This window comes from Takifugu rubripes, unplaced genomic scaffold (assembly GCF_901000725.2).
Source record: "Takifugu rubripes unplaced genomic scaffold, fTakRub1.2, whole genome shotgun sequence".
Taxonomy (NCBI): Eukaryota; Metazoa; Chordata; class Actinopteri; order Tetraodontiformes; family Tetraodontidae; genus Takifugu; species Takifugu rubripes.
Genome location: NW_021821632.1, coordinates 13,785 through 31,761, shown reverse-complemented (window position 1 = coordinate 31,761; position 17,977 = coordinate 13,785). Strand labels below are relative to the sequence as shown.

The window sequence follows — 17,977 nt, the reverse complement described above, 5'->3', positions numbered from 1 at the left end:
GGTGTGCTTGAGGATAGCATAAAACTCTGTTCAGTTGAATGAAGCCGAGCGTCACCTCAGTGCAGCTACAAAACAAGATGTTTTTGACTTCAACAAATGTTCACTGACAACACAGAAGGATCCAGGTGAGCCCAACTAGTCTTCTCTATGCAGATACGATGTAGCAAAGTGGAACGTGCATGGAAGCTGACATGTGGACGCCTGTTTTCCTCACAGGCAGCCGTTACACCACCTACACAGTGAAATATTGCCAGCTTGCACATCCAGAAAGGATAAGTTACAGTTCCTCTATAAAAACTCCTGATGGTGCCAGGCTCCACACCCACTGTCTCATTTCCAGGTTGTGGTGTGGGAGAAAGCTCATTACTGGGCCTGTTGATGCACAATCCTGGTGTCAGGATGTTATGGCATCGAGTCCTGGTGTGAAGCAGTTGGCCAGGAGTCGTACGCGTTGAGATATTTCCTCAATAAAAGGCAGGATTGGTATGAAGGTAACATATAGGAGCAACTCAGAAATAAGACAGCAACTGAAAATGTTACGTTTAATAGTGTAATAGTGTTAATAGAATATGAGGCAAGAGGAGATAAAGCACAACCCCATAATCCACGGGCTTCAATGTTATCTGATCTGATAGATGTGGTTGTGAGACCTGATGGAATCTGTTCCACTCCTTTTGAGATGAGGTCATCACGCAAGTTGCCATAGGAGCATTGTGATAATGCATCGGTATCTCCATTCGGGTACCCAGGGCAGTACTTGAGCTTAAAAAAGGTAGCGAGAGATGCTAAACACCTGTAGCTTGTTGCATCAAGTTTGGCTGAGGTAAGATTGCTGTCGCTGACTACTGCACACTGCTTGCCATAGAGGTCTGTCTACAGATGCTTGTGGATTCACTATGCCATGGCACTCTGCTTGTGTATACAATGACAGGCAGCTGTCCCTCCTGCTCCTAATCTAAGGTGGTTCTGAGGCCAGTGGAACTTGCATCTGTGTGAAAAATGTAAGTAACTGCAGGACTTGTGATAGCCAGAACTGAGGACATTGTCACCTTCTCTATTATCATCTCAATCGCCTGTTGGTAGACAGGGGTCCATTGGTTCAGAAATGGTTCCTTGGGGTGGTAGGACTGGACACTCATTTCCTTGGACTTGGAGTGTTTCTCAGGAGAGGATAGCCAGATGGTGAGTCATTCAAAGGTTTCATTATACTTGAATAGCCTTCAATAAACTTCCTGTAATATCTGCAAAGTCTGTGAAAGGCTTTCAATCGTTTTAGGTACTGAGGCACTGGCCAGATGTTTAACACTGAAATATTTTTTCTATTGATGTCCGCTCCGCTCCGAGACCACGTGCCCCAAAAACCAAAGTGAGGACTGAAAGAATTTACATTTTTCTTGGGGCAGCTTGAGCTCCTACTCCTTTATGTGGCTGAGAACCTTGGTGAGTTTGATGTTGTGTTCTTCTAAAGTTCTCGAGACGACCACAAAGTCATTCAGGAAAACAGCAACTTTTATTCCCTCATGCACTTTTCCATCTCACTCCGGAAGGTAGTTGGGGAATTTGTCACTCCCTGGGGTTTCCAATTAAAGTCGCTGAAACCAAGTGGGGCATATGAAGGCAGTCTTGTCTCATTAGCCTCATCGACCTCAATCTGATAATAGATCGAGAACTCTGAACCACTTGCTACCATAGAACGCGACAAAGATGTCGCCCATCTTTGGGAGTCCATAAACCTCTTATTTTCTGCTGGATTAATTTCCTGTACAGAGCTGGCAATTCTTCTTCCCGACTGCAGTGATTGGGAGGAGAATGGAGACTCACATTCATGAGTCACCTCAGTGTTGATAAGTTCTCCAACATGGTCACGGATGGCTTCTACGTAGTGTGAGTGTGTTGGCCCAGCTCTGAGTTTAAATGTTGTTTCATCAGACAGTTTTATCTGATGCTTGACTTTGCTTGTTCTTCTAAAGTCCGTGTCATTCTGAGCAAAGACCTCAGGCATGTTGATCAGTTTTTAGGTGATTCTGTCTTTCCATTCTGGAAGGACCGAGGACTCAACAAAGATAAAGAGATCAAGTCTCTTGGGGTATACTGGTTCAGATACTCTCTTTCTGAGACAGAACGGTCCAGTTTGCACTGAGCTCTGCACTCAAAATCTTGGCTAAGATGGTAATATTATGATGTAAATCATTTGAGACAACCACCAGTAGTTTGTTTGGCTGCCTGCATGGTAGGTCAATAAGACAGCACTTATCCTGCAACCCTCCTGGGAGACAGGACAAAGAAGGCTACTCCATGATGACAGACCTCTCAGTAACTCTTGAACTGATGCCACTCCATTAAGAACAAGTGTTCCTCCAGCTGGGCTGACTTTCTTGGCCCCTGCCTTGCATCACCATTCTGATGTTACTGTCACGAGGTTCCTGTTGCAGTTGAAGTACCTTTAGCACTGTCTTGTAGCTGTTTGGGACATGATGATGGCTTGCTGGGCTTTTCTATTTGTACATATCGTACACTAAATTGTGTCTGTTTGTTCCAATCAGAACATTGTATCCTGACGTTCCACCATCTGAAACAATCAAGGATAATCTTGGGACTTAGTATTCACCTCCAAGGTTTTGGGAAGGTGATTGATCACTTCAACATATCTGAGGGAGGGCACAGATTGACCACTGGCCCCTCCAACTTTCAGAAGGTCATGGGGTGGTTAGATCTGTTGTTCTGATGAGTATTGGTCATAGAATCATTTGGTGACTATAGTAGATTGTGGCTCCGTATCAAGGAGACAGTTGTACTGTTTGTCTTGGACGGTAACTCGGATGGTCCATAGCTCGTTTGCCTATTAGCTTCTATGGGTCTCTGAAAGCATTTTTTCCTGACAATAGAATGATTCCTGGCAGCACTTCACTTGGGCTTGACATCACTTTTCTCTTCAGCAGGATGTTGATGAACAGTCCCAGCCTCAGTTTGCCTTGGAACTTAGACTCCATCTTCTTTTGCTTCCCAGACACGTTGCTCTGCTCTCAACTGACCACTTTTCTCGTGGATGAGAACAGGGTTGGGATTGATTGAACAGGTTTGGGACAAGCAAAGGAAATGTGATCATCCTCGCTGTACTTGAACAGTATCAAAGTCTCAGCTGGGTGCTCGTCGTTGAGTTGGGAGGCTTCCATCTTGGTGCTCTAGAGTCAGGTTTTAGGTAGTGCTGGCCAAACTGAAGGAAACTCCGTGTCCCTTTTGAGTTTCGGGGGGGGTTTGGCTTTCTTAGACATCAGTGTGGTTAGTTGGCTATGCAGAGACGGAAACTGGTGTATATGATCTGGCATTGGTTCAGACTCAGGCTGGAATGCTGCTTGTTGACTGCAGATGCATAAATAGAGAATTTACCACAGCCCACCGGCGGTGTGAGCCAAGGTGCGTCTTCATACGTCTGGCTTTAGGTGCCTTCAGTGCGGATTAAAAATGCAAACAAACAGAATTATGCAGCTTGACCGCAAATATTTTATTAAACATGAATTTAGGATATCAAACACATCTGCGCCACTAATGTTCAAGGGAAGATCCAAGTTTTTGAAATTCAACAGTTAAAGTCATTACATCGAGGCCTTCTGCTGCATCTGTTGCATGTTTTGGCTCATATTCTTCAAAGTACAAAAAGAGCTATAGAAGCAAATGTAATGGTTAAAAACAGACCTTGTGTTTCTGCAAGTGCGAACAAATGATAGTTCAGTTGGATTGTAGAGGCAGTGAAAACAGCCAAAGAATCTGGGATGAAGACAATGTTTGCCCTCTCTCCCTATCCCATTGGTGGTGCTCTGGCAATAAAAGCTTGTGTCATATTTGTATCATATCTGTCTCCAGCCTTTCTTAGCAACCGTCAGATGTTTCAGAGCTGGTGTGAACAGCCCTACAGTGCTAACAGAGGGTTAGGGGTTAAGGCCTGCAGGTCTTTTGGGTCTTTAGACACACGTGAATGGTCAGCATTTTAGGACAACCTCCATCTCACACAGAAGTGTAAAAGTACTCAAACTCTGGTGTTTGCTGCTGCAGGGCACGAGCAAGCATCTGATTTTGGCAAATCAAAAACAAAACCATTGATCGTCATGTAAAATCCTCGCTAAAGCTCAGGTACTTGGGTTAAAGAGGTGTGCTTGAGGATAGCATAAAACTATGTTCAGTCGAATGAAGCCAAGCGTCACCTCAGCGCAGCTACAAAACAAGATGTTTTTGACTTCAACAAATGTTCACTGACAACACAGAAGGATCCAGGTGAGCCCAACTAGTCTTCTCTATGCAGATACGATGTAGCAAAGTGGAACGTGCATGAAAGGGGACATGTGGACGCCTGTTTTCCTCACAGGCAGCCGTTACACCACCTACACAGTGAAATATTGCCAGCTTCCACATCCAGACAGGATAAGTTACAGTTCCTCTATAAAAACTCCTGATGGTGCCAGGCTCCACACCCACTGTCTCATTTCCAGGTTGTGGTGTGGGAGAAAGCTCATTACTGGGCCTGTTGATGCACAATCCTGGTGTCAGGATGTTATGGCATCGAGTCCTGGTGTGAGATATTTCCTCAATAAAAGGCAGGATTGGTATGAAGGTAACATATAGAAGCAACTCAGAAATAAGACAGCAACTGAAAATGTTACGTTTAATAGTGTAATAGTTTTAATAGAATATGAGGCAAGAGGAGATAAAGGTGGATAAAGTTGCATTAAATGACTGTACAAGGGAATTAAAGCATGCGTCATACTTTACATTATTCAAGTGTAATGTAAAGGTATCCCAGGTAAGAATAGTGGTGATAATTTAATCTCAAGCCAGCATCGATAAAATCCAGGAACGTCTGCAGAACCCGAAAACTTCTCTCAGCAGAGAAACCAGAAACACAGCTGGCTGGTTTGAATTTGGATGTAATGCAGACAAAACTGTGAACATGAAATCACAGACCCCACCTAACTCAGACGCTTTCCTAATGCGCCCAGCAGCACAATAAAGCCCCCCCCCACCCAAAAATTTAGATGACAGTGTTCCCCTTTGATGTTTCCTCACAAATGAAGAGAGCAAAGTTCAGTGTGCACTGCTCCTCTACAGAAATGAGCTGAGGTCCCTTTTGTACGTGTGATGTCTATTTCAACCTGCTGGGTAGATTTTGGGTGTCTTTGCTCTTGTGAATAAACAGAGGAGTGAGGGACGTTGGCTGCCTTCTGCAGATGCAGACAGATGCTGCAGCCACACCGCGTTGCTTGTTCTTCCACAGTCCAGTCTTCACACTGCGCTGGACCGCCAATGAACCAGTTCAGGCTCCGATTCACCTGGTCTGTGCAAAAAGCCAAAACAATCGAAGCGAAGGCCCGCCAACAGGTTCATCGCGCTCCACTTCAACCTTGTGATTCACACGGGTGTTATTAGGCTGACTGTCTGATCTCTGGCAACGTCTCCACCCAAAGCGAGTGACTACAGGCCGAGAGGTGTTCTAGCGGCGTGTGCGCCCCGTCTGGTGGAACCGGGAATTACACCACGTCCCAAACAGGAGAATATCTCCGTAGTTTGGCTGCCATGGCAACGCCAGTTTAGTGTCTTACTGCAGCCAAGTCACGTCCTGCACTGGTTTAGTGACTACTCCCTGTGTGTGTTGGCAACTTAATGGTGAACTGCTTCGCATAATTGTTTGAATTTGACAGAACAGAAACCTCGTTGAACATTTGCTGGGGCAGAAACCAGCAACTGATTGGAAGATTTAGGCAGGAGGAAATATTGATAATATGGGAAAGAGCTGTTTCCTTCTGTTTCACAGTGTTCCAGCTGATCCCTGTCTACAATGGAATGGCTACAGTGGTGCAAAAATGGAAAATATTATGTCTTGTATGCTTCAATCACTGAACATAATGCAAAAGATTATCAGCAGACATTTCAGGGTTATGCATTACTTCAGAGGGCATAATGACGGGACTGCTGCTGCTATAGAAAACAAAAGTTGCACCAACTTCACGAACCAGGAACCAACAAAAGAACAGGTTTATCTGGCGGATGTTGTCCTCATGCCTGTTGCTAATCTTTGTGTTTGGAAATATCAGCTGTTTGCTTGATAGTGGTGTTATTTTAGCTGATGATTTTATTGAATATATTCCTTTGTAATGCATACATTTAAATAGTATAGATCTAGGGGGGCTCTTTTTGTGGCGCTTGTGCGTCCTGATCATGAGCCCGCCGGTCATGAGACTCCCCATCACTACTATGGTAAAACAGCGCCCCCGCCTGGTCACACTGCAGAACCCAAGAGAGGCCAGCTAACATGAATGGAAAGGAGAAGCAAGAGAGACGTGGATAAATATCACCAGGGCAGTTAAAGATCGTTTTAAGGCGTATGGAAATTAGCTGAGAGAGAATTCTAAGCGTACTTCAGCGGGGAGTCCTTGTTATTGTGCCTCATCCTTGGTTTGCCCACGTCGGCTGCCCGTCCTAGCTTCCGAGCTAAAGTGAAGGTAATGTGATCCCGGCTTCTCTAAAGTGCTACAGAACTCGCCAGTTGTATCTCAAAAATGATTCCTGCCGCTCAATATTATCAGTGGGATGCCGAATTACGATGCAATCGAAGGACAAACAAACTGTCAATAGATACTAATGTTGAAAACGCGTCTCATTTCAAACATTAGTTAGCCGAATGTGCGCAGGGACAGTTTCATTTGAAGCTAAAGGTCGCCGAGATTTTATGACTACTTTCACTCCGGAGTGGTTACCAGCTTAGTTTGGCTGGAAAAGCGGTGCATAGTTTCGTTACAAGGTTGCATTTTCTTATCTGTCGTGACCTTCCCAACTTTGCAGTTTAACATTGAAAGAGTTGCGGGTGGATTCCTGCCAACATGTTTCAGTCGTTCCAGTTCGATCTTCCATGAAAACCACGATCCTTTCATTTTAAAACCAATATTCATTCATTCAGGCGGACAGATGACGTTGAATGAACGTAGATGAGCACGGATCCTCCATCATGGTTTGTGCACATCATGTTCAGATCCTTAAATTATGGATGAAATGTAGCCCGAGTCAATAATTCAGAAGGCCTCTGAGTTGGCTTCATTTATGTCAGATTGTGTCTGTTTTACACCTCAAATAGTGCTGAAAATATTGTTTGTCTCTTTAAAATCCAGCCCCCCAGGTTCCTCCTGCACCCCTGAGACACCCAGGTGTATCTCGGTGGTGGTCATAGTTGGTGGTGCAGCAGCTGGGATGGCGTCGCCCTTCGTGCCTGTCCCCGTGCCCATGGACAAGACCTTGTCCGGAGGTAGCGGCAAAGTCAGACGGCCTCAGCGCGCCTCGTCGCTGGGCAGCGTCTCCGGCAGCCCGTCCTCTTCGCCCATCGCCAGAGCAGCCCGGGAGGACCACGGCGGTGGATGTGGGGCTTTTCTGCGCCAGTCCCGCTCCACGGGCCGAGGCAGCCGCAGCAGGACGCCACCGCCCCCCCAAAGCCACGTGACACGGGCCAGGGTGAACGGGGTTACGGAGCCGTCTGTGGAGTACTCCAGCTGTCCTCGGTCCATTTCAGAACCAGTGAGGAGTCGGCACGAGGAGGAAAGGCCAATCACCCCCACTCTGCTGGGGTACGAGGTGATGGAGGAGAGAGCCAAATTCACGGTATGATGTCATCGTACACGTCGAAGAGGAGTTTGATGTGATCGTTACGCGTCTGTGTGTGAAGATACAGTAACCTGAAGATTTGCTGCGTTGTCTCCTCACAGGTGTTTAAGGTCCTGGTCAGAAAGACGCCAGACGAGAGCTGGGTTGTTTTTAGGAGGTACACAGACTTCTCCAGACTCAACGATAAGGTGCGTCGTCCGTCCGTCCGTCCGTCCGGGCAGCCTGACCCACCGTCCCTGTGGCCTGTCTCAAAGCTTCCTTTGTCATCTATTTGCAGACACACTCATGTGCTCAGCACGCTGTGCTTTATTTTTGAGCGCACAGTATCATAGATCAGAGCTGCACAAAGATGCTCTCTGTTTCCAAATGACCCACGGGCTGGAGACAGTGAGGGGAAACAGAGGACCAGTCAGGACACTATGGACATGTAGCATAGCATGTGAAGGAGGATGTGGAACAGACGGAAAGTGCTGCAAACTATTAAAGTTACCCTAGAAAGAATCTACGGGTCCAACTTCTGAATACACCTCCTAGCTTAACTTTGGAGTTAACCACAAAGTCTTTGCTTAGCAGACACGGCAACGCAACGGCTGTTTGGAGGGGTTCTCCATAGAAGGGGTTCTGTTCTCCCTCAGGAAACCGGAGGAAGTGCAGGATGAAGAGCAAGAAGCAGCATCCTGTTGTTGCTGCTCATCAGCTGTCCAACAGGCTGAAAGGCCGGCTGGACCGTTGGTCTGGAGGCGGTGCGCCGCCTCTGTGGGCCAGGAAACAGACGCAGACATGGCGGGAACGAAGCCCCTGCCTCCCTGCTGTCAGGCTTCTTCACCTGCTTTCAGGATGTCTCAAATCAGTTTGATCTGGATGAACCCAGAAATGCAGACGAGTAACTTCCTGCAGAGACAAACGGCACGAGACAGTAACAGATTAACTCAGGCCGTCGGGACTATTTAGCAAAACACGGGCAGGTTTTAGTCACTAGTCCAGAGGTTGGCTGATGTGGGCTGAAGTTTTCATGTCATGTCTTTATTAGATCCGGTTATTCCGGTTGATCACAAGTCTGATGAACCAGAGCGCCGCCGCGTGTTTAATCTTGTGGCTCTGAACGTGGCGTGTGTTGCAGCTGAAGGACATGTTCCCCGGGTTTCGCCTGTCCCTTCCGCCGAAGCGCTGGTTCAAAGACAACTACGACAGCAGCTTCCTGGAGGACCGACAGCTGGGTCTGCAGGCCTTTTTACAGAACCTGATTGCACATAAGGACATCTCCCACTGGTACGTCCCTGAGCCCTCCCTGGCAGTTTTGAGTCCCGGTGGTGCTGCACCACAGTGGTCTGCACAGGAAGAGACGGATGTCTTCACTGTCTCTGGTCTCCAGCGTAATATCACGGGACATTAGATAGAAACCCAGTGTGAAAACGGTTTGTCACCAGTGTGTGTTCGTCCTTGCTTGCCTCCACTCTCTGCACCAACAACAACGTCCAGGTTTGATCTCAGCATCTTGCTGGGACTGACCAGTTGTTTGTCTTTGGCAGCCTGGCGGTGAGGGAGTTTTTGTGCCTGGATGACCCTCCTGGACCTTTTGACAGTCTGGAAGAGAGCCGGGTGAGTATGTACAAGCGCTGACGAGACAAACACTATGAACATAAATGTTCCGCTACGTGCAATGAGGCTTTTGCTCCTTTATGCAACATTTATACACTTTCTGCTCATCGCAGCAGATCCGAGACGCATCGAGTTCAGTAGCCAACAGCCATTTATTAGCTTGTGACCCAGGCTTCCGTGCCTGAGGTAGCGATGGCTTTCTGTGATGCAACAGACAAAATCAAACAGCAGCAGCAGCTGGACCTCAGCTTGGCTCCCATCAAGTCCCTTAAGGGCTGTTATTAGGCTCAGGATTAACCCGGTCACCTTTCCTGCCACTAGGAAACGTGTTGATCGTTGACAGCTGCTGCCTCCTGTTTGGCTCACGGAAGAGCGGCTGGACGAAGCTCTGCTGTTCTCCTTCACCTCTGTGATGTCCGTTCTCCGCAGGCGTTCTGCGAGACGCTGGAGGAGAGCAATTGTCGCCTCCAGAAGGAGCTGCTGGAGAAGCAGAAGGAGATCGACCACTTGAAAATGAGGCTGGAGGAGCGGGAGCAGGCCATCCTGCTGCTGGAGAAGCATGTGAAGTGAGACCACACCTCTACATCCTTCCTGTTAACGTTCTTGTGATGGCAAAAAGGAGAACATGCCAGATTTTCCACCTTTAATGTCAACTACAATGGGCAAATTCAGTGGGCATTCCAAAGAACTGGCGTCCTCGTCTTCTGGGATTTAGCTGCCTGCTTTGTGTAGAGTTGACTGACGTTTGAAGTGTCCACACCTCCTCCACCCCGACTAACGTCTCAGTCTCATAAAGAACCGTGACAGCTGTTCGTTTCCCTGAGGTGGGCGGAACAACAACAATGCTGGTCCGGACGTGAGAAAGTCCAGAACTCCTGTATGAGCCAACCTTTCCAGCTCTATTAAACCTCTCCGCACCTACAGAAAACATCACCTTTGACCTTTCCTGCTTTAACTGCTCCCATCACACCCACTCAGATTCTATCCAGTCTCACCAGGGTTCTCGGGCACCAGGCGAGATCAAAGTTACAGTGCCTTGCGAAAGTATTTGGCCCCCTTGAACCTTGCAACCTTTCGCCACATTTCAGGCTTCAAACATGAAGATATCAAATTTAAATGTTTTGTCAAGAAACAACAAGAAGTGGGACACAATCGTGAAGTGGAACGAAATTTATTGACTAATTTAAACTTTTTTAACAAATAAAAAACTGAAAAGTGGGGCGTGCAATATTATTCGGCCCCCTTGCGTTAATACTTTGTAGCGCCACCTTTTGCTCCAATTACAGCTGCAGGGCGCTTGGGGTAAGTTTCTATCAGTTTTGCACATCGAGAGACTGAAATTCTCGCCCATTCTTCCTTGCAAAACAGCTCGAGCTCAGCGAGGTTGGATGGAGAGCGTTTGTGAACAGCAGTCTTCAGCTCTTTCCACAGATTCTCGATTGGATTCAGGTCTGGACTTTGACTTGGCCATTCTAACACCTGGATACGTTTATTTGTGAACCATTCCAGTGTAGATTTGGCTTTATGTTTTGGATCATTGTCCTGTTGGAAGATAAATCTCCGTCCCAGTCTCAGGTCTTGTGCAGACTCCAACAGGTTTTCTTCCAGAATGGTCCTGTATTTGGCTCCATCCATCTTCCCATCAATCGTAACCATCTTCCCTGTCCCTGCTGAAGAAAAGCAGGCCCAACATATCGTTTTGCATTGTGGCCAAAAAGCTCGATTTTGGTTTCATCTGACCAGAGCACCTTCTTCCACATGTTTGGTGTGTCTCCCAGGTGGCGTGTGGCAAACTTTAAACAAGACTTTTTATGGATATCTTTGAGAAATGGCTTTCTTCTTGCCACTCTTCCATAAAGGCCAGATTTGTGCAGTGTGCGACTGATTGTTGTCCTATGGACAGACTCTCCCACCTCAGCTGTAGATCTCTGCAGTTCATCCAGAGTGATCATGGGCCTCTTGGCTGCATCTCTGATCAGTTTTCTCCTTGTTCGAGATGAAAGTTTGGAGGGACGGCCGGGTCTTGGTAGATTTGCAGTGGTCTGATACTCCTTCCATTTCAATATGATTGCTTGCACAGTGCTCCGTGAGATGTTTAAAGCTTGGGAAATCTTTTTGTATCCAAATCCGGCTTTAAACTTCTCCACAACAGTATCTCGGACCTGCCTGGTGTGTTCCTTGGTCTTCATGATGGTCTCTGCGCTTTAAACAGAAGCCTGAGACTATCACAGAGCAGGTGGATTCTATTTATCATCATCAGTCATTTAGGACAACATTGGATCATTCAGAGATCCTCACTGAACTTCTGGAGTGAGTTTGCTGCACTGAAAGTAAAGGGGCCGAATAATATTGCACGCCCCACTTTTCAGTTTTTCATTTGTTAAAAAAGTTTAAATTTCGTTCCACTTCACGATTGTGTCCCACCTGTTGTTGTTTCTTGACAAAAAATTTAAATTTGATATCTTTATGTTTGAAGCCTGAAATGTGGCGAAAGGTTGCAAGGTTCAAGGGGGCCGAATACTTTCGCAAGGCACGGTATGCTGCTGATGTGGAGCACACTTGATTCAATAAGTGTGTGTGTGTGCGTGTGTGTGTGCGTGTGTGCGTGTGTGTGTGTTTTGCAGCGGTGAGAACGTGAGTCCAGGTTCTACATGTGGTCTGTCAGGTCCAGGCAGTGAGAGCAGTGTGGATGTGGAATCATCTGCTGCTGAGGCTGACCAGGATATGGCCGACGACACTGGGTAAAACACACACACACACACACACACACACACACACACACACACACACACACACACACACACACACACGCTCTCTACAGTAGGATTCAAACAGGCCTCCTCCGTGCAGCTGAAGATTCTTGTGGCTGTTTCTAACCACGACAGTAAACTTCAGCTATAAAAGTCAAATGAGGTTTTTAAAAACTCCTTTTTAATATTTGAGAACAACACCGAACAAAGGACAGGATGCCTGGCTGATCCTCCAAAGGAACCGCGTTGATGGGGCATTATGGGGGATTTTCCAGCCTCGGCCTGTGTTTCCTAATCAAACCAGACAAAGATGCAGCGGTCTAAACTGGCTCAGATCAGCTTTCCTCCCCTTCACACATGGTTTCACTCACATCTCACTTTATTGCAGGTTTCATCAAAGTTTTTTAGGGCTGCAGATTGTGCACCAGAGCCGACCCTGCCGGCGTTGTCTGTTCCTTCATGGGCTCGGAAGTTCTTACTGTGACTCTGAACGCGTCAAAACCTTCAGAAATGGTTTTGCATCCCGGCCTGATGACGTGATCGAGTCGGATCTGTAATTATTGTTCTTTATGCACCAGCTCAGGACACGATCGGCCCACGTATTAAACGGACTGCATCTCGCCATTAGTGATTCTTGACAGAGGATTTTTCTGTGATTCTTTTCTTGCTTTTTCCTGATTTTGAGTTCTTTTGAAATGACGCCTTCCTTCTTTCTCCCTCTACGTCTCACAGCAGCGCTGCCCCAATCTGAAAGCGTGCCAGGTATTTGACAGAGAAGCTCGGGAAGCTGCAAGCTCTTTCTGCTCAGTAACATGCACCCCCTGTTAGTTAGCTGCTGTCCCCCTCTCAGCGGAAATGTGCCGTTTGATGCTATCAAGGTGCTTCAAACCAGACTGATGTGATGTGGAAAACCGGGCGCTCACGTGCGCAGGCGCTTCCTGTGCATGAGCTGCCTGTGTCGCGTCCATATTCACCTGAAATAATCAGATCTGGTTTTAAAATCCTTGAGGTCAGAAGGTGAGGCTCAGTTCACTTTCTCCTGTCACATCAGTGCAGGCAGGACCGATTAGTTCAAGACCGACCGACGGTCTTGAACTAATCGGTCCTGCCTGCACTGATGTGACCATCTGAAACTGGACTGTCCCCGACCCAGTGTGTGTTCCCTACATGTGATTAACGGGCTGGTTTTGGCACATGGATGCTGTTTGTCCCACTGGGTGTGGGTTTTTTCCAGGATTTCAGGGCTTCATCCTTACTCTCCTCTAAAGCTAACACCGTTTGGATGCCTCCCTGTGTGCGTGTGTGTGTGTGTGTGTGTGTGTGTTGACTGGTTTATTTCCGGCTGCATTAACGTCTCTGCTAAACACCCTCTGTGCATTCAGGGGTGTGGAGGTGTGATGTTCTGCTGGCTACAACGCTGAAAACTCACATCTGCTCTCTGTGTAGTGACAGATGTGAGATCCTGCCAGTGCCAGCGTCCGCCTGTTGGTGTGGGCCGTCCCTCAGCGTCTCCCCCCCGGTCATCCAAGTCACCCAGTCCTTCCATCGGAAGCGGGAACAGTAAAGCCAAGCGCTGATCCTCCTCGCCGTGCATATGTTTTGCTCTTTTTCCATTTAATTTAACCCATGCTTCTGCTGCTGGGCGTGAGACAGCTGTTAACACCTGTTTAGATCAGTGCTCATGGACACGCATGGAACTCGATACTGTGCCTGTTGGGCTATTTGATCTGGCACATATGGAAGATTCATTGCTGGAGAATCTCTGTAACTTCTTATGGGAATTATGGCTGGAATTTCAAAAGATAATCCAGATGTTGGGGTGTGGTGGGGCCTTACCTTTGTACCTCCATATATATATCCAAACAAAATCATCAAGATCCTGAAAAAAGGGGTCAAAGAACAGATAGTTAATTTGATCTCAGCGGTTTGTGTAGACGGAACAGCGCCACCATGTGGCACCTGAGTTGTTTGGACATGAACTGTCATGCTAATGCTGAAACCTTGAAAATTTCCAGCTGTTTGGGAGCTGTGTGATTGACACCCAAAACCTGATACGGCAGAGTTAAGTAAAGGGAGTGGGTCTGATGGGAGGTTCTGCTTAATTCTTTCAGCATGTTATCACCAACCCAGCCTGGGATCATCTCACACTCCTGAGAACAGTGACAGCAGTGCCATTTGCTGTTTCCAGACCTGGACCATCCTTAAAAGCCATATTTCGGAGGTCTATGAAGTACCGGTGCATCGGACCGACTGGTCTCGCCCTCTGAAAACAAGTTGGCTACTGCTGAATCATCTCAAACCAGGCCTGAGTGAAGGTCATGTGATGCACTTTATGGATCCCAATGTTTGCTAAGGAATTTTACTACTTCATTTGATCCAGCGATGTGCCTTTTCACTCACTGTCATTGGCCCTCGTGGACCTGTGTGATAAATGTATATGAACTTGCTTTACCCCCCCCCCACTTCATCTTATTGTAAGTGCCTTGAAAAACATTGTCTTTCTTTGGTGTTTAGATGCTTTATAAAAGTGTTTGTCCTGAAACACTCGCAGGACGTTCAAAACTAGGACGTATGTTGCTGCGCAGGTTTGACTGAAGTCTTCATATAAAAGCCCATTTCAAGGATTCACACTGAGAACTGAATTGTAAATAATTTTCTTATGGCTATGATTTGGCATCACCATAAATGTTCATATTTAGAAGCATAATTCACTCTCACCTGGTCTGGAACTGAAAAAGATTGAATTGTATGGTAATATTTAATTGAATGATATTAAAATGCATCTTTCCTTAAAGTCTGTGAGTCTGTCAGTTCTGAGTCCTACAGAGTTACAAATATTAAGTGTGTAGCTTCAAACTGACCAAATATGCCTGCACAGCTTTATTTTGTTGTCTCCCCCAAGCTAAAACTCTTTAAAAACCCCAAATATGATTAAAACAATGGAACGTTTTGTCAAGAACATTAGTTTGAGCAGTAAAAACGTTACAAGGTTTGTACTTTTTACAGGCTTTTCTCATACAGATATTAATGAAGGAGTAATTAGGTCAGTGGTCTACAAAAAAAAGCTTTAATAACAGGTCAGAGCCACAGCAGCAGCCCAACTAAAACTGTTTAATGAGTAAAACTTGAAATTCCTAAAAGAATTATTAAATCTCTGCCAGAAATATAATAAAGGCTGTGGTCTGTTCTCTAGGTGTATTTAAAATTTTGGTTTGTAACATTTTAATGCCAGCACAACACGTCCTCTCTTAGGACCCTAAGCCTGGAAGAATGAAGGAGTAATCTTCCAGCTCTGCACCATCCCAGCATAAACACATCCTGGCATCTGCCCCCCCAACCAACCAAAGCCACTCAAAAGTTTAATGGCTCTGCTTCTGCCCCTTCCTCATTCTCACAATTTCTGCAGCGTGACCTCAAATGGTTCACCTTGACCTTAACGTTCCAAATTCACCCCAGGGGTTGATCAGGGTCAAACCCTGCTAGTTAGCATTAGCAGTGATCCATTGTGCTTTACTGTCGTATGTCGTATGCTCCTCCATCCTATAATTAGGGGTGAAGCAGCAGCACATCACTCATTTGCCTTTAATTTGGGCTTATTTTGGATGACAGCTCAGCATTTACATGTTCTTAAACAAGGTTTAGCTAAGACCGGAGCGTCTAAGTCACTGAGCAAAACAACTGCGTAGCTATAAAATCAACCCTACAAACTCGAAAAAGAGGCTTTGACTTTACCATAAAATGGCCTGAGAAGAGCTCACTAAAGAGTTCCAGGTGCAACAGCACAGTGTTCTTCAGGGATGAGAGAGAAGCCTTCAACGTGCGCTGTAGGATAGTTGGTCTCAAATCTGGCGGGGCTGTGGGTTGAAAAAAATTGACCTGTAAAACATATGAAAGGACCCCAAGGAACTTTAGACCGAACCCATGAGAGTTGTAATGGACATAACGACTCTTGTCAGATGAGAGCTGGAATGAAAGGAATAAATCATAGTGTCAGTCCCCACCCAACTGTATACTACAACCAGATGGTATGTGCTTTATCACTCCACAAGCTAGCTAACAAATATGGAGAAAATGGTAGAACAATGAGAGAACTAGATTAAACTCTGACCTTTGGACAACCAGCAGGACAGCTTGGGAACACCATTTAAATTAAAATTTACCAATGAGGATATACACCAGTTCTTCTGTATAGCCTTTAAAATAGTCTGAAAGAAAACAGTTGGGGAACTTTCTACTTTCTTAGAACTTGGTGCATCAAAACAAAATACTCATTTTATCTGGGATTGTAAGGCCTTGTGAAATTCACCTGTGTGGTGTGTAGGTTCCCTCGGGTTACGCGTTATTCCAAGCTGCTGAGTCAGCAGTAAAGAGCTGGACTTTAACCCTGGACCGTAGTTAAGCACTGTGGCCTGGCTAAAAACAGGTGAGATGATGACAAACCTTTCAACGTGAACAACAGGAGCCATTTTCTTGCTGGAGATTGTCATTTAAAAGTCAGTTACCTCTGTGGCCAGAGGGGGCGCTGTCTGTGTACTTGTGGTATGTTTCAAAGACCCCTGTATTATTTTTACCTGCCAGTCAGTCCCCGGCTGCCCACTTCCTGTTTGCATTTCCAAATTAGGACGAGGCCACCTCTGGAGCACCTGTACCCGCCCTAGGATGCTATCAAAAAGGCCTCTGTCAGACTCACAAGTGTGAGTCCCGGTGGCGGTATTACACCTTTAAGTTGGTCACCAAAGCAAAAGAAAAAGCACCCGCACCCCCACCTGCATTTCCCCAAACTGAAACTGACTTCCTGGTGTTGCGTCGGTGTGTCTGTGGTAGTCACCCTGGCCGTGGTGACTAGTCCTGTCAGAAGGTAGTTAAAATTGGTAACCCGAGGGTATTTTGTGTGGTGGCCCAAATGGACGTTTATCCTCTGTGTTTCACTTGTAGAGACGTGTGCAGACAAACATCGACTGTTGGGGGGTTTGCTGGATGCTCTTTCTGTCCACCCCCTCTCCTTTATTTTTCTCTTTCCGCTCCCTCCCTCCCTCTTGTTCTCTCCATGTTTCCTTTTTCCCCCTCACCCAACCTTTCCTCTCTCTTTCTGTTTTCCCTCCTATCCTCTCTCATTTTCCCTGCTCTCTTTCTCCCTCTCTCTCTGTGTGTGGTGAGTGTGTGTGTGTGTGTGTGTGTGTGTGTGTGTGTGTGTGTGTGTGTGTGTGTGTGTGTGTGTGTGTGTGAAAGAAGCTGGAAGGAAGTGACACACAGGTGGTTTGATTGCAATGACAGGCACGGTTTTGTCAGAAACATCAGGACAGATTCTAAATGTTCATGCGCTGGGTTTCCATGGCTGAGCAGCCGTATGTCATGTGACCAAGTGCAATCTGAAGGGTCTGGTGTATAACAGTGATGGTGTATAACAGGGCACCACTGGATTCAGGGAACAACACCTTGTTTAGGGGTCCTGCTTGGCCCCTTAGTTGCAGTGAAAGGAATGTTTAACGCTGTGCTATACCAAGACTTTATGAACAATGCCCCAACTTTGAGGGAGGTGTTGAGTTGGCTGCTTCCTATTTTAACAGGACCGTACACCACTGCTCAACAGGAGGTCCATAAAGACACAGATGAGACGGAGCAAATCGACTGGCCTGCAGAGAGTCCAAACCTCCGGCCTCTAAAACACCTTTGGGATGATTTGTCACAGAGGCCTTCTCATCTGACGTCCGTGAAACCTTGTAGAAAACCTTCCCAAAGGAGTTGAGGCTGTTAAAGGTGTAAAAGGAGGGCGGACTCCATCCTAAACCGTACAGACCCAGCGTGTCGTTAAGGTGCATGCATTTCCAATGCTTTGGAACATTAAGCGTCCAAGTAATACATGTATGAACAAAACAAGGAGCAGCTCAACCTTTCCTATTTGTGTTTTACTGTTTTGTTGAGTTCACTGATGTGTTCGTTATACTGGCCAATGACATCTGGAATACATGCTTAGACTTTAGGAATAA

The 17,977-nt window shown here is 46.4% G+C and overlaps 1 protein-coding gene across 3 annotated transcripts; it reads left to right on the top strand.

Annotated features, from left to right (window-relative positions):
- Positions 1-6,248: 6,248 nt before the first annotated feature.
- Positions 6,249-14,784, top strand: LOC101071081 (sorting nexin-16). Of its 3 annotated transcripts, XM_029831913.1 has the most exons (10): positions 6,249-6,491; positions 6,947-6,997; positions 7,155-7,638; positions 7,743-7,829; positions 8,762-8,910; positions 9,171-9,240; positions 9,670-9,806; positions 11,865-11,981; positions 12,723-12,752; positions 13,437-13,573. In XM_029831913.1, the coding sequence occupies exons 2-9, from the start codon at positions 6,975-6,977 to the stop codon at positions 12,739-12,741; spliced, it is 1,086 nt and encodes a 361-aa protein (XP_029687773.1). In that variant the 5' UTR covers positions 6,249-6,491; positions 6,947-6,974; the 3' UTR covers positions 12,742-12,752; positions 13,437-13,573. The 3 variants fall into 3 exon arrangements, with proteins under 3 accessions (XP_029687773.1, XP_029687772.1, XP_029687774.1); XM_029831912.1 differs by lacking the exon at positions 12,723-12,752 and having other exon boundaries at positions 13,437-14,784; XM_029831914.1 differs by lacking the exons at positions 6,947-6,997; positions 12,723-12,752 and having other exon boundaries at positions 6,250-6,491; positions 13,437-14,784.
- Positions 14,785-17,977: the final 3,193 nt, after the last annotated feature.

What these genes read in the sequence shown, in the direction of transcription:
- LOC101071081 (XM_029831912.1), top strand. Translation starts at nt 6,975, where the DNA reads ATGAGCACGGATCCTCCATCATG. An exon ending in TCTCCAGACTCAACGATAAG is followed by an intron (nt 7,830 to 8,761) that starts GTGCGTCGTCCG and finishes CGTGTGTTGCAG; the next exon opens with CTGAAGGACATGTTCCCCGG. An exon ending in CATAAGGACATCTCCCACTG is followed by an intron (nt 8,911 to 9,170) that starts GTACGTCCCTGA and finishes TGTCTTTGGCAG; the next exon opens with CCTGGCGGTGAGGGAGTTTT.